We start from the raw sequence: 16,915 nt of genomic DNA on the forward strand, positions 1-16,915 counted from the left end.
TATTTCGAATATGATTTCAGATGTAAGTTATGCCCGACAAAGCTGAATCAGTTATACGGTGATTGTTATTATAGAAAAAGGGAATATATGTAAAACAAAATATAAATTTCATATCTAGGTATATAGATTTATTTTTTTGACAGATACAGCAAAGAATTAAAAACATACAATTTTACATTGCAAAGGTATTACAAATTGCAAAAAATATATGCTATTTTATAATAATGTTAAAGATGTTTCTAATATTTATCAGGTAAATTTTATTATAAATCAGAAATTTACAGACTTCATTTAATTGGGTTCGTGTGTGTAGGATGGAGGTTAAAACCATAACAACATTGCATTTAAGTGTCATATAATGTCTTTTTTATCTTTACTAGTGACTTCAGATGTAAGGTGTCCTTCCTTGCATTCATAAATATGTCACTTGTAAGATGAGAAAGGCACTAAATGCCTTAAATATATGTATGGTTTTAACCTCCATCCAATAGTTCTCTGCTAGTTGGATAGCTTTCTCATACGAAATAACCCATTAAGTTAGTTATCTCACTGTTTCTAAATCAAAGTAACTGACCTGAACCACACGACCATTGAGACTCTAAATATATCTAGTTCTGACAAAAAATACACACTAATATAAAACTTCCAGTCTAAACAAGTCTAATATGTATGTCATTTAATAAAATTTATAGCAATATGTTCACGGGGTGGTCATATCAAAATGGCACATATAAAAATCTAACTTTTAAAATATCAGATTCAGTGTATTTTCTTGATTCTCAGGAGGAAACATTTGTGAATTTTTTATTTCTTCATTTGTAAGCAAATATTGCATATATTAAGTGGAAACATGTTTCCTACTTACGGTGGGTCAAATATCAGACAATGTTCTTACACTATCTCACTATATCGGTTGTTTGTTTGTATTCAATAATTTTATTTATTACATTGCATCTGACAAAAATCATTTAAACAATTAAAATACGTCACACATTACGAGGTATGGCCACCCTGTGTTCTATTATTTATATCTACTTCAATTAGCTGTCAGTTCATGATAAGATTACAAACATTTTATAAACAACCATTATAATTGTGTAACAGTATATAGGCGTTTTCACAGTAGAAATACACAAAAGAAAAAATGGCAAAAATGTTTTTAACAAGCACAAAAATGACGTGATGGTAATTTCAAAATTGCGTGAGTTTAGTAAGCTTGATAAATATGCACTACATTAAATAGCGTTTGCAATAAAAACTACATAAGAATTATACTGAGGCAGCATAGCAAAGTTTAAAGGTTTCACAAACAAAAATGTAAATTCAAAATAAATTTACTTGTTGGAGAGATAACCCCGACATTTCTTCCTAATATCTTACATTTTGACATATCTAAACAAAGTTTGGTTCAAAGATTTATGATCGAAGGCATTATATTTCATAGCAATGGAAACTGGTACTTCTTTAAGGTCCTGAATGAGGTATCACATGGTCTTTTTACCCCAGGACAGAAGGTCAACACATTCATCTTTAAGTAAACATAGCATGAAAATCATAATCTTTTTTTCAGTCAAATGTAAAAGAAATAATATACAGTTTTTGTTTAGGTTATAGCATAATAACAGTTATTAGGAGTTAATGGAACTTACTGGCATGCATAAAAGGGGGCGTAACATTCAATGATAAGCAAAATTAAAAAGACAAAACTGTAAGAGTTATATCTGCTTATTACTACATTTTGATGAACGCAAAACCTCACACATTATCTTGGTAGTAATAATTTCAGTATGTTTCATAATTTCATACCTTTACAAAGATTAAATAGATAGAATATATATTTTAAAAAAATCATCTAGAATATTGAGCATAAAACATATATTAAAATAAATATTAACAAAGTAACAAAAGTTGGAATCTTATCTATAAATATCAGTTTGTATCAACATTTTACAGTAAATTAAATATGACATGAACATGACATATCTTTTAAATATCGCTCAATTGATTAAAGTCTTTACTAACAAAAATGACGCTGAAGGAATTGTTAGCTTGTTAGCTTAACATAATATAGTTAAGGCCGAGGAACAAACAAAAAACAAGAGCGACATGTGATCTAATATGTCGCCTGATGATAGAAAACTTAAGCAGTTCTATTTATGGGACGAGTGACCAGTGTTCCCTATATTTTACTGTATAGCATGACACACACAAAAAATATCAAATTGCCAAAATGCTTTTTTCATTCAAGGGTCATAACCCAGTCAAAAATATTTTAATTGAAATACGCTATGATTGTTCGCAAATACTAGAGTTATAAATAAATCTGTAAATTTTAACTCAAATTGTATCAGTAGTTCGGGTAAAGTTTAAAAACAAAAATTATTCCAAGACCATGAATAAAAAACATAGAACGGTAAATCGCTGGCGATTTGAGTTGCAAAACTACACTTGGTACTAATCATTCCTGTAACATTTCGATGAAATGTACTAGTAGCTTTTTAAATAGTAGTCCGGGCAAGTTTTGTGATGGACAGACAGACGAACAGAAAAGCAGACGACAGAGAAGTTATCCTTATAAATCATGGCTACTTCGTAACATGTATCCACTACGGTATAGCAGGCAACACAAAAATCATTAACGGGCCAAAACGCTTTTTTTTATTTAAGGGCCAAAAATGTTTCAACCGGTAAACAAGTTTAATTTGAGCAAGTACTGAAGCTACCGGTCATTCCTATAAAGTTTAATATATATTGCATCTCAGGTAAAAGAGTAGTCCGAACAAACTTTAAAAATTACAAAAAAAAAAGCATTAAGAGGTGGTAAGTGAAAAAGATCATTTAACTGGAAAAAGTCGATGCTATGCATAACAAGACTTGATACTGTATTTACTGGATGAAATTGCACCAGAAGTTTTCGAGTAGTCCAGACAAGTTTTGTAACAGACGGACTTATAAACAGACGACGAAGAAGAGATACCTACGTTGCCGGTACTCCGTGGCGGGTGAAACAAAAAGAAGTGTTTTTAAATTATCCACATGCTTAATATGATGTCATTTAAACAAAACAAAAATTCATGGTTATCGTGACTCAAAGTTGAAACCCATATTGAGTGCAGATGTCCATGTAATACACATTGAACTATAAAAATATTATACAAATATGGACTTTTTAGCTGTTTAGAACAGAGATATAGTTGATACTCGTCGGTGAAAAAAAAATGTTTTAAATTATCCACATGCTTAATATAGTCATTTAAACAAACAAAATCATGTTATTATATTAACCCATATTACAATGTCCCTGTATACATGCTCATAAAAATTTACATTATACTTTTTAGCTTTGAACATGATGTTGTACATTAATATTCAGTACATACCTTTCACATTAAGGCAATCTTTTAATACCTATTGTATGCTCTCAACTATAATGTAATAATTGCCTTTATGATGCTAATCCTGTTTTAAATGAAAATATAAAGACTTATTTGACTCTTATGTACACCGGTCCCACTCAATGTTTTTTTTTCCAGACTAATAACAACAAACTTGGCGTGACGTCAATGTCAAAGTCTCGCGTCTTTTAGGGATTTCCAGAAAATCTATTTTTAGAACAAAACAGGTGAATATACTCTGAAAATCTATTTTTCGGGAAAAAACAGGGAATATACTCTGATATTGACCTGTTATTTTTTACAAAAGAATTGCTTGTTAGCCAATCAGGGAAAGGCATTTCAAAGCTATTTATAGATTATATAATAAATATGAATATCAGTCAAAAAATGAATATTCACATAATTAAGAAGACGTCTTATACAATGGTACACATAAAATATAAAAATGACAGAAGCAATAAAGATGATTTTACAAAATTTCCTATGTGAGTGCATATAATATCAAGTTATCCCTAGGACATGGCTGATTGGAAACCTAGATGATGGTTTAAACAAACGTTGCAAAAATCCGTTAAGTTATAACACATTTTGAATATACAAATTGTATTGTCAATGTCTGAGCCTTGTAACAAAATTTTTCATTTCATTTACAAAAATCACCATATGTACAATAACTTTTATCACAAGAAAAATAATGTCATTGTTATACGATACATTACTTACGTATCACTCCCCTTCTGCTTACAACATCTTAATCTGGTTTAACCATATTTGATCCTTGAATTATAATTTAAATAACCTTTGTATGATCCGCAACGTAAGTCTTTTTCAAATAGAAGATATGAAATTGGTAAAATGTACCTTATCAAAGAAAGTTTATAGCAGTTGCAGAGATATAATTCCGTGATATTTGACTAAAAATAAAGTATAAATATATGTACTGACGTCTGAAGTTTTACAAAATTAGTCTACTTTATATGATCTTGAATACTAGGTACATACATGTATTCGTATATGAATAAGCTATTCATTTTGTATTTATATTAGAATGACTTTGATTCGTAGAAGGAGAGTTGATTTCTATATTAGATATCAAATTGTATTTTGACAAAACAAATCATTTCATTTAAGCATTAAAGATAAATAACAACTATTTGGAGAGATTTTATTATTCATAGAAGTATTCAACGACATTCGCAAATAACCAGAATAACTCCGTTACGTGTTCAACTAACTCAGTAACCACGGTAACAGTTATCAATAAAATACGTGACAAGATATCAAACAAACAGTGACGCAGTTTCTACTGCGTGTACATATGAATGGATAACCAATCCCCATACATCAAACATAATATAAATCTAAAGGAATCTGAAAAATGTTTCACATACTTTTATACAAAAGAATTTACATAGTATACCTAAAATATTATGAATAAAGGAAAAAAAGTACATATCTGAATGAAAAGGAAATTCTCAAATGTTGTAAGACATCACATCTTTGGTAAAACATTACAAATGGTTTCTTGTTAAATTTTATTTGTTATCTTGTGAATAACTAAAAAAACCTGAACGACTTTTATTTATCATCAATCTTAACACTTTGATTTGATGAAAATAATCTTACAAAATGAATGACATTTTAATTAAATATAGTGGTAACAAAGAAAATGATCGTAAATATGCATAAAAGTCGAGAATTCTATGTATATAAGTCGAGAATAAGTGAAGCAAAATAAGCATACAATATATTGTAACAATAATACAATATGATACATCACAAACAATCAACAAATCAAAAACAAGATAGGCGAAATCATCAGCAAACATACAAACAATAATAACTTCCATATTAAGTAAAATACGGAAAGTCAAAATCAAACATTCACTGAAAAACAGTAAAAACACCTACGACAACAATAATATATTTTCATCTCATTTCCAAAATAAGAACCGTTAACTGTAAAAAGAATCACTTTTTCATTGACGTGCTGATAGTAGCAGCATTAGGCGGGACTATAAGGAATTGAAAAAAAATACAACATAGGTCAGATGTATGCCTTAAAAGTCACCTGTATTCAAAAGCTGAACAAAATTTACCGTACGGTTTACTCTAACGGACATCTTCTAACTAAAGCTAGGGTATAAGAAGGCTTCATTTTTGGAAATGAGGAAACTCTAAAAAATAATATAATATCATCCCTACTAGTTATTTTTTTCAAGAAACAAATAAAAGCGTTCAGCTAACAAATCTCACAAGAAAAATAATTGTTTCTACTTAAATTGTTTAAGGTACGTATTAACATGTTATTTTATATTTGTTTTACTATTTTCCTGCATAGAGAACCTCATGAAAAATTTCTTAGATTTACGTAAATGTATGGCTTTTTGAATATTCATATAATAAAACAGTTATTGCATGAAGATCTTGGTGAATATTTACGTTATTGGTATTGCTTATGTGATATTCACCGGGGCCGAAGTTAGGTCAATAGATTTCCTTATTCCTCTTATAAACATACACTTATTGTATTTCATACAAAGTTCAGAACTTCAAAAGTTTACTACACAACATTACTAGGGACTAGCATACAAAGGTCGTTACTTTAAACTAAAAAACATTGTCAGTGGAATATCTAAGGTGTGGATAATACTTCAAACGAAACTACAAATTAATTTCAGAATCACAATATTACAACGACACCAATTTCAACATACTCTTCAGCATTACTGGGATATATTTCAATAAGAAAAAAAATGCATAATGAATGAAAATAATGTTTAAAAGAAAAAAGTATCCTTTTTAAATCGCCTTTAGAGGTAAATTATATCACATGCTGCTCAGTGAGTTGTCTTCTTTTTATAAAGATTTTGAGTTAAATGTTCAGTAATTCACACCAGTGCATGTGGATATATCTAAAAAATCACTTCTGCTTCTTCAGCTCGGTTCCCGTTTTCTTTAGACTCTTGGCTTCCTCAAATGTTTTTATTTTTTCTGCTAATATACCTATCTCGAGCGGTATCCATTTCACCGTAACTCACCATCTTCCTGCATTGTCAATTCAGACTTCATATATGTGTCCCTTTTATTTTCGTATTTAATAATCTGGCATTTCTGTGATAGAAACAAATATTCTAAAGGCAACAGTTGTCTCCTAGCTGACAATCATCAACAAAAATAATAAAAGCATCATACAATTACTCTTTCGAATTGCCTTTATCTTTAAATATCTCTACTTAAATAACATTGAGTTTTGTTGTATTTGTAAAAATTTAACCTTCTTTCTCAGACCCAGGATATGTTCGAATGGAATGAAGCCAAAACTTCGGACATACTTTCATCTCAATATTGATAACTTTGTTGTAATCCTGAATCCTGCTTCTCCAATCTTCTTAGTATACTCTATCTATTTTGTCATGGAAATTACACATAAAAGCAATACGACAATCAATTGTTTTTAAATCGAAAGCTATGTATGTACATAGTTTCTTAATTATATTGGAAATGAACTTATGTACACTTATCACGAAAGCTCTTTACATCCATCTGATATTTATCACTTAGTGCCGATACATGTTTTAAAATCGAAATTACATCGCTGTTTCAACAACGCTTTCATCACTTTGTGTGTTGCTTCATTAAACATATCCAACATAAAATCACATGAGCTCAGTTTATAACACCGTTTCATTATCAGGAATCAATGTTGTGAGAAGTTGAATGAATAAGAGCTTTCATTCAGAAACTTACCTGACCTACATCATGTGACATGTGAGCATATATATTCAGACTGTATTTTCAAACCTATTTAGAAATTGCAACTTGCAAAAGTGAGTACATTCTTTAATTGTTTACTAATCATTAACTTTTTATCTTTTCAAAATTGCTTCTAAGGGTGAAATCTAATTACGCTCTATAATGTTTTTAATCATGTCCTTGTCGACATTTATGACTGGATTGTCTTCTATGCAGGTAACCAACTGGACCAATGTGGCATCGTCCTGTTTTGATTGTTCCCACATGCAGAGCATCCTGAAAATGCAGGTTGCAGTCTGTTCTTTATATTCTTCCTTAAGATGATCTATGTCAACGCGACGAACACCAAGAGCTGTACCAAGAAGTTCCCAGTTCTTCCCAATACACCCTGCTAACCTACCGAGTTCCAGTTCGGTTACTCGTCGATCTTCAATACGGTACAGTTCCGTTATTTTGCCTGGCGAGAACCATTCATCAATCGCAGATTTACATTCAACGGAATGGTCACCGAAATCTGGACAGCCAGCTTTTTCTGTGTTCCTCACCTTGTCTATATCGTATGTACCCTTGCTACCATCTCCGTCATGTGACCGATCATTACATGCCAAGTAATGTTTGTAACAGTTGCCATTGTACATACGATTCCAACGTTTTTGAAAATCATGTTTGATAAGGCTTTCAATGTATCTCCTGAAATAATCACAAACTTTGCTTTCCACTTTGATTTCTGGACACTGGTTTATAACGGTTAGCTGAATACCCTTTCCAGGCTTCAACTCAATTTTTCCAACATGTTGCAGGTCTAATCTAAAATGACCAATGTTTTGAAATACAAATACTCGTTTATCTATCACAACTGGGGACCACTTTCCTAAAGCACCTGCAGTTACTCTTTGGAACAGACTTGTCAGCAAAGCAGTATTCTCTATTTGTAAACCTAGTGATACAAGTGTTGCATTTTTACCATCTGTGAACATCTTTAATTCCTGTTGCTTACAACGGTGTTTCAAAAGGCTCGGAATCATGTACTTGTCTTGATACTTTTTGTTTTCTGCATCATCCATAATAAAAAGTTTAGACAATATCCTATGTCTTTGTAGGAACATCAACAAAACCTCTTTGTTTTTTAGAAAGTCTTTTCCTACATCTTTCTCCCACATAGCCTCTAGAAAATCATTTTCTATAATTGCAGTTTCATTCAAAAGTTTCCATTGAGGATGCAACTTTGCATCTTTTATACATGACTTTGACCCAATGACGCATCTGAATGCGTCAACTAAATATTGCGGGTTAACAACAATGTGGCCTTCAAGGTCTTCTTCGTCAAAGAAGATAAGAATACCCTTTAGATGCAGATATTTCAAAAATGTTTTCAATTCTTCTTTTTCAAGTAGATTCTCATTTTCTGTATTCAGCTTCTTGACGTCCTCAATTGTTATGATGTTTTTACTTTTTTCTGCTAATAAAGCTATCTCGAGCGGAATCCATTTCAATGGAACATGGTTTTCTTCAGCATGTTTCTCTCCTAGTTCAAAAATTTTACTCTTCAATTTTTGGACTTCCTCATCTGTCATATTTGTGTTAGAAACGGCATATTGTTCCCGCAACAAGTGACTCCTAGCTGAATCATAAACAAACAAATCCAAAACTTCTTCAAATTTCTTTTCTGAACTACCCTCAAATAGGTCTTTAAAAGTTCCTACTAATATAACAAATGGTTTTGACACATGTTCCGAAGTCCCACCTTCTTCTGACCCAGCATATGCATGAATAGAATCAAGCCAGAACTTTAGACAGTCCCCCATTGATGAATTTCTGTCCGGAAATTCCTTGTCTTTGATAGATTCTTTTAAGTCTTTTGTCAAATCAAACACCAAAAGATAAATAGCGTCCCTTGAATGAAATATCTGGTGTGTAGCGTAGTAAATGAACTGTCCGCCGAAATCCCAAATGTTGGCGGTTAATGTTTGATTCAAAGGCATATTCATTTTTTCTTTTAGAAGACTTGATTTTTTTTCTATAAAACTTGCTTCAATGTTTGCTTCACTGCTTGTATTTTCACCAGATGCAATTAAACCCGATATTGATTTAGAGGTTTCAGATTCGGCACTTTGAGGGTCATCTGTGACTGGCATTTTATCTGCTAACACGTCCGTGACTGATTCGTCTGTATTACTTTCAGAGGGCATGTTGTTTTGTCGTATATCTGGTTTATTTTCTGTGATTTTCGTAGTGCGAATAAACCCTTCAGCTAATTTTTCTAAGCAGTCGTTTTCATCAAATTCGGTTGGCGAGCTTTCCCATTCTTTATCTTTAATTTTACATTTTCGCACATGAACATCAATGCCATCTGTGCGTATAACGCCTTCCAAAGATTGATTCAAAAGCCTTCTCGTCAGACTAGTTTTGCCTTGTTCATAGTTACCAACAACATTTATTCTCACAAATCTGTCTTTCCCGGATCCTTTCTTCAAAGCTTCATTGAAAATGTAAGCGTCATTTGGATCAAGCAGAAAATCTGTGTCCTACAATAAAAAACAATGTCATAAAACACAAAAGTCGTTGTCTAGCGGGGAAATGCTTGCTTTTTCTTATTCTGAAGTCAAACACATCAGAGGAAGAATATAATAGTCAAGCTTCTCCTACATAAATAATGTTTCTAACAAAACAAATTCAAGTGTCATATTTGACTTTGATGGTCTTTTGAATTAATCATCGGGTCAGGTTTGTGATAAGTGCTCTTTTGCCCATGAATGATTAATACTACATTATTCAACATATCTGTTTTGTCATAGGAATTCTTTGTTGTGTGTCAAGGGTCAAATTAATGTACAGTCAATTTATACTAAAATTTTATAAATGTCTTGGCCCAAGGATTATTGTGACACGTATAAAGACAATACATTTATTCATTACAAGTTATTGCCAATAACAGCATAACAAGAGGGTCTTGGTGGCCTTTAATCACTAGATGCTTCAAATTAACAAGATTTCATTAATGAGGCATTTGTAATGACATTTTATTTTCTATTTTTAGCTCTAGTCGCCATTTTATTCAGCACACCAGTACACTTTTAACAAATGTAGTAACATACTGCCCAGACATCATTTTCATAGAGTTTTATCAAAATACGTCGGGCGGTTGAGAACAAAATGCCAAATAACATGTCATGTCACACATCTTTTTCTATCACTGACAGCCATCAACAGATCGGAAACATTTGAACAATTTCTATATAGGCCCATCTAAGGATCATTTCAGTATAATAATGGTTTTATCAAAATCTACTTTAACAGTAGGCAAAAAGATACGTTTAAAAGTTTTTGTATTTATTTTTTGCAACCCACCGGTGACGCATAATTACCACGCGGAGAATTCAATATATTTCAAACCACGGCAAATTGTTTTGATTTTTTTTCATTTACAGCAAATATTGAATATTGTACCATTATATGAGCCAGCAAGTAGTAGTATTTAGTTTGATAAAAGGTACCAAGACTCATTTTGAGAGATATATCCCAGAATTTGAACTCTCTTGAAAGTGATTTACGTCCTATCTATGGAGAAAACAGTGTTGATAAACTCACTTCTATTTTAAGTTATATTGTTCTGAGCTTTGGGATTAGTATTTAAAGAAGACTTAAATTGTAGACAGTGAGGTTTGCTTAAGTAAGACATGGTTTGAAAATTTATGTTCATATAAGGATGCGGTTTCTAAATATAAATTATCTTACTGTTCAGAAGATAGAGCGATTATGTTTAGAAAAGAAACAAATACAACAATCAATGTCAAAATGAAAGAATTCTTTTTACAATTCTCATTGTCGAAAAATGAACGATTTAAGGGGGAAAGAAAAAAAATAGGTAATATATTTCAGTCAATGATTTTAAATAATGACAATGAAGATTAAATAATTATTTAGGTGAGCCGATATATGACAGAAGCAAATTGAGACGTAAGATGAATGTATCACATATTTATTTAATTTTTATGGGTATTTTTACTGATTTTGCCGCGTAACGACATGCGCTCTCATTTATGATGCCACAAGACATAACACCACATTGATCTTTAAAAAAAAACTTTAACGAATAACGTTACAGATTTTGAATGTGCAGATATGAATGTGCTTCTCGTCAAAAAGCGCATTGGCGTGTATTTCTGACGATATTTCGACTAATTTATGTTATATTTTTTCATCCGCATTTAGCTACTGTGAACATTATATTTTATTATTTCAGTGTGGACTGAAAAGCATGTAATTAAGATATGTAATATTTTTGTTATCATATATGTTCATGACATAATTATGATAATGATTACAGAAGATATTGTTGTTATTATTATCATCTTTTATCTTGGTCGTCTGCAAGCGCTTGAGTTGAAGGTTAGATCACCAATTATTCATTTATTAATCTTTGAACTCCATATTTTGAGTTAACAGAATTCTTATAAAAAATAATGGTTTTGATTTTTTATATATCCAGTTCGTATAAAATAAATTCAGATTATACATTTACAAATTTACAAACATATCTTAGATTATTTTAATTGTAAGAATAAATCAGAAAGAAATCTTTCATAGAAAATAAGTAAAGTTAAACTGATTTAACATTAAGCTTAATAAGATTGTAAAAGTAGGAAGGCAACTGGTGCATGCGATAGTGTTTATAAATATGTTTTCATTTAACAAAAAAAAAGAAACGTTTCTACGTAGAACTTGTAAATGATATTTAATAGAATTCAGTCAGTAACGTGTGTATCATGATGCAAATATGCTCCACTTGCTGTTATGGACATCGATGTTGCTTTTCATCTCAACAATGAGTCTGAGTCCTTCTACACAAACGACAAAACCACTTTTTATCTTCATCAGTTATAAAACATACATCTTCGGCAATAAGTATTTAAGTTCGATCTTAATACTTTTCATATTTTTAGTATATTCTTCATTTCGGAGTAAGTTTATACAAATAATAAATGGATAAGGTGATAAAGGACATATGTCTTACACCTGTCTCTATTTTAAAGAAACTGGAAAGACGAGTATTGATATGAATTTAGGATTTAGCAGCATCTTTGTGAAAAGAGGCCAACCCAATTTAAAATATGATAAAGAAATTAAAATGTTTCATAAAGTTGTGGTCAGAACTATCATAAACTTTATTAAAATAAAACAATAATGTAGGCCTCTTTCATTTGAATTACTAGTATATTCAAAAGTTTCTTGTAAAAATTATCATCCCCACCCCTAAATTTATCTACCTTTAATAAAACATGTTTGCTCTGGATTAATAATGGTTGGAAGCTGGTTATCATTCTGTTTGCAATGACTTTTGACGCAATTTTGTAGTCTACATTTAGTTAAGAAATCGGACGCCAATTATTTAAAATAATTGATACCGTGATTTTGTCTTTGGTAGTAAAGTAATAATTCTTTGATTATGAAGTTCCGTGATATTTACGTTATCATGAGAATAGTTAAGAAATTGTTTTAGATTATTCCAAAATACTTTGTCAAAATAAACAGTTATACCGTCATTACCGAAAATCAATGACCCCTGGGATGACCACCAAAGAAACATTGCTGTAAAGTTTAGATGAAATTGACTTAGCGGTTTATGAAGAGATGTCGTTTAAAGAAAAAGTGACGGACGGACGACGGACGGATCGACGCCAGAAGAATTATGATCACAAAAGGTTACAATGTCACTTTGTGTTAGGTCAACTAAAACCTGCATATTGTAGTAAACACACATATAACAAAATCAATATCAACAACTCATTATAGTTGCAACACGACACGTGCGTCAAGTATGAATGGTCTCAGGGAGGTATATAGCCTAAATAAAGGGTTTAAAATCAAATCTTGATATTTCCCTTGTATGCTGAACTATCAAGCCAAACTGCCACATACATACGATGTTCCGTTTGGACAATCATGATCTTTTAATTCCGTTCTTACCCGCGATTTACGATAGTACGATGTTACGATCGTACGATGGTAAAAACGCGATGCCACAACGGTGTAAACGCGATAGTACGATGATTAAAACGCGATGGTACGATGGTGAAAACGGGATGTCACGACGGCGAAAACGCGATGGTACGATAATGAAAACGCGATGGCACGCGTTGCCTAGATTGTGAAAACGCGATGGTACGATGGTGAAAACACGATAGTACGATGGTGAAAACACGATGGTGCGATGGTAAAATCGCGAAGTCGCGATGGTCCGATGGTGAAAGCGCGATGTTAAATGATCGCCTTTCAGAAAGATGTCAGATTCTTAAATGGCAAAGTAAAAACACTAAATAACTAACTACTACCCATGTGAGTACATTGGTGAAGACGCGATGTTACCATGATGAAAACTTGATTCAACCATCGAGCAATGGCGTTTTCACCATCGTGGCATCGCGTTTTTACCATCGTTGCACCACATTTTCACCATCGTACCATCGTTTTTACACCATCGTACCATCGTGTTTTCACCATCGTACCACCGAGTTTTCATCCTCGTACCATTGCATTTTCACCACCGTACCATCGTGCATCGCGGGTAAGGACGAAATAAAAACATCACGACTGTCTAAGGGGAAACCTTTCATACCTGCTTTTCTAATTTTGTTTAAAGAACAAAAAACATCCTTATTTTCCTTATAATGCATGTGTTCAAAATCTAGACATTATTTTGTTACACTAAAAAGCACCACAAGTGTTGAATTTAATATGGGACATATCATATTATGTTATAATAATAATTTATTTCTTAATTCTAGTTTTGTCTTTACATATACACACATATTAAACAGAGATAAAACAGTATAAGTCAAATCATTACATTATTGGGATGTATTTTTTTAGAAGAATAATGCATTTATTTACAAAGAAGTATTTTGAATTACAGCCAACATTACATTATCCAATTTATCTGATATTGAAAGAAAAAAGTGAAAGTGAATCTTGAAGTCTTATTCTACATTTTGGCATAAAAACTGTACACGTAGGAGAGAAAAGCAAATTACATGCATTATTGAACAAAATCACGCATTCGCACATCCTTGTTGCACGCCTTTTAATATGCCTGACTTGGGATGCCTTGTTGTAAGTATAGCTTAGTTATGACAACGGCCCTGGTACTTTCATCATTAAAAACAACTGTCAAATGCTCTCCCACTACCATGCGAAAAAACATTTTTGTTACGTAAATCAAATAAAGAAACGCATAATTACCAAATCAGATGTATAATTTAATGCCAAAATAGCGCCAATGTATTGTTTCGTAGTTTAACATCTGCAGAAACCCCCGGACATATCAAATCCATACCTTTGATATTATGAATCACGGGTATTTGGGAAGTGTTTGAGCACGGACCATTACTGTTTTTGTTACAAAGCGAATGGAAATGTTACCTCCTTTACTGAAGTACACCTCAAGTTTTATTTAATTGTAACTGTTATGTGGGTACTATTGTAGCTTTTGTTACATTAAAATATTGAATCTGTTTGATGGGTCATCATACCAATCTTTTAAAGAGATATTTTCCTTGTCTGCATCTCATGTTGGGGTATGATGAAACAAAAAAATAAACAAAATTATGATTATTCATGAATATGAAAGGACTGTTGTATTTTTGTTTTAAAATCCCTGCAATATATGTTTTCAAGATGATTTCGTGTGTTAGAAAGTAATGGTAATCCCAAAAGTAATATACTATTACATGCAGAATTCATTTAGGCAAAGATTGATATATCATTCAGGTATGTTTGATTGAGTACCAAAACGTACGTATGATTGATTATCACGTCATTTTACCTAGCCGTGTGATAATTAAGTCGTCGCGATATAATCCCATGCGTGTACATTTGTTTCTAAGAAACAATTTACTTATCGATTATTTATTTAGTAGATTAAGATAGATAGATAGATAGATATAATTTATTGACGTATACATATTTGTACATAGTCACAATAAGAAACATGTAATACATAAATCATAAGTCATGGTACGATCATATTGAAAACAAACATTGTTAAACAAAAGTATATATGGAGAATGTTCTTAAATCCATATTTAAACAATACAAAGTTGGCATTACTCTTACTAAAAAAAAAAAATGCAAAAATGACTTTCATATATTTAATATGTAGTGAATCAACGATTAAAATTACATGATAAATACCATACTGTCGCTTTTTAATGAGCAAAATTATCATGCGCATACTGGTAAAAATAGTCTTTAAATGGTAATATTAATAAGGTCATATCGACGCTTAGTAGCAAAGATGATGTATTTAGCAAGTCCAATTAATTCGGATTTATTTTTTGACTTCAAAAGCTGCAAAAATTTAAACATACTCGGCCTTCTGTAAAAATATGGCTTAATGAACTCCCTACGTAATGCAGTATAACAATTGCAAATGATAATAAAATGAAATTCATCCTCAATTTCTTGAAGATTACATAATTCATATTTTCTTTCAGAACGTGGATTTCTATTAGGACCATACCTCTCTGCCTCTATCTTTAATTTATGAGAAGATAATCTAATACGAGATAAATTTTGTCTGTAGGATTTAATGAATAAATTATCAAGATAAAATGCAGGTTCAAATTTGTCAATCAAATGTACATACAAATTAGACAAAAGTGGACTAGATTGAATGTCTGCATTTACCTTTTGTATAAAACAATCAACTAATCTACGTTTGAATATTTCAACAAACTCTTTTGGGCTGTATTGCAATGGGTTGAGCCATACATCTGTGAATCCATATTCATTTAAAATAGAATGAACCTTAGCTGCCCAGGAGTTATATCCATTATCATGAAGACTTATTGATGAATAAAAAGCAGACTTTAAGATATTATTATTTGAATGAAGAATATGTAACCAGAATCTTATTATTTGAACATATCTTTGAACATAAAGAGGATATCGGCCTAACTCCGAATAAACTGCTGCAGTACATGTACTGTGTTTTACGCCTAACAATGACTTGCAGAATTTCAAGTGAATCCTTTCTATATCCTTAGATTTTGTAAAACCCCATATTGCACAAGAATAATTTAGTGTTGAGGAAACAAACGCATCAAAGAGTTGGAGTGAAACGGAAGGGGTCACATCATATTTGTTAATATTACGAAGTAAAACATTTTGGGCTTTCATAGCTTTTCCTATAGCATACTGATTATGAAGTTGAAAAGACCCCGTATAATTAAAGACTACACCCCAAATATTTGAAGTTATCAACAGTCTCTAATAATGTATTATCGTGTGACAATTTTACATTTTCTCTGATGGTTCCCCTCTTCCTAAAAACCATTGTTTTAGTTTTATCTGTGTTGACCTCTAGGCCCCATTTATCACAATAAAGCTTTAAATTATTTAGATTCGATTGCAATTCTTCAATTGACTTTCCAAATATGACCATATCGTCGGCAAAAAGTAAAATAATCATACATATATCATAAAAAGTGAAACCCTTATCGTTATTACTATCATCATTCCTTAAGTATTGTTCCAGATCTTCCAGAAATAAAGCAAACAAAATCGGTGAATTATTTTGGCCCTGTCTTAGACCAATAGAAATATCAAAAAAGTCTGACAAAGTATTACAGTGCTTAACACAGGAAGACACCGAAGAGTACATATCTCTAAATATCCTGATCAATTTACCATCTAGTCCGAGATTAAAAAGTTTATACCAAAGAGCATTACGATAGATTGAAACGAAGGCTTTTTTAATGTCAATA

At 31.5% G+C, this 16,915-nt stretch overlaps 1 protein-coding gene across 1 annotated transcript in view; it reads right to left on the reverse strand.

Moving 5' to 3' along the window:
* Positions 1–3,515: 3,515 nt before the first annotated feature.
* The window catches only part of LOC132750553 (uncharacterized), a 288,756-nt gene continuing 275,356 nt past the window's right edge, over positions 3,516–16,915 (reverse strand). The window contains exon 6 of the mRNA XM_060740548.1: positions 3,516–9,676. Coding sequence (XP_060596531.1) covers positions 7,298–9,676 — 2,379 coding nt within the window. The 3' untranslated portion in view covers positions 3,516–7,297. The remainder of the gene's footprint in view (positions 9,677–16,915) is intronic.

This window comes from Ruditapes philippinarum, unplaced genomic scaffold (assembly GCF_026571515.1).
Source record: "Ruditapes philippinarum isolate M1 unplaced genomic scaffold, ASM2657151v2 ctg1398_1_1_1_1, whole genome shotgun sequence".
NCBI classification, from domain to species: Eukaryota; Metazoa; Mollusca; class Bivalvia; order Venerida; family Veneridae; genus Ruditapes; species Ruditapes philippinarum.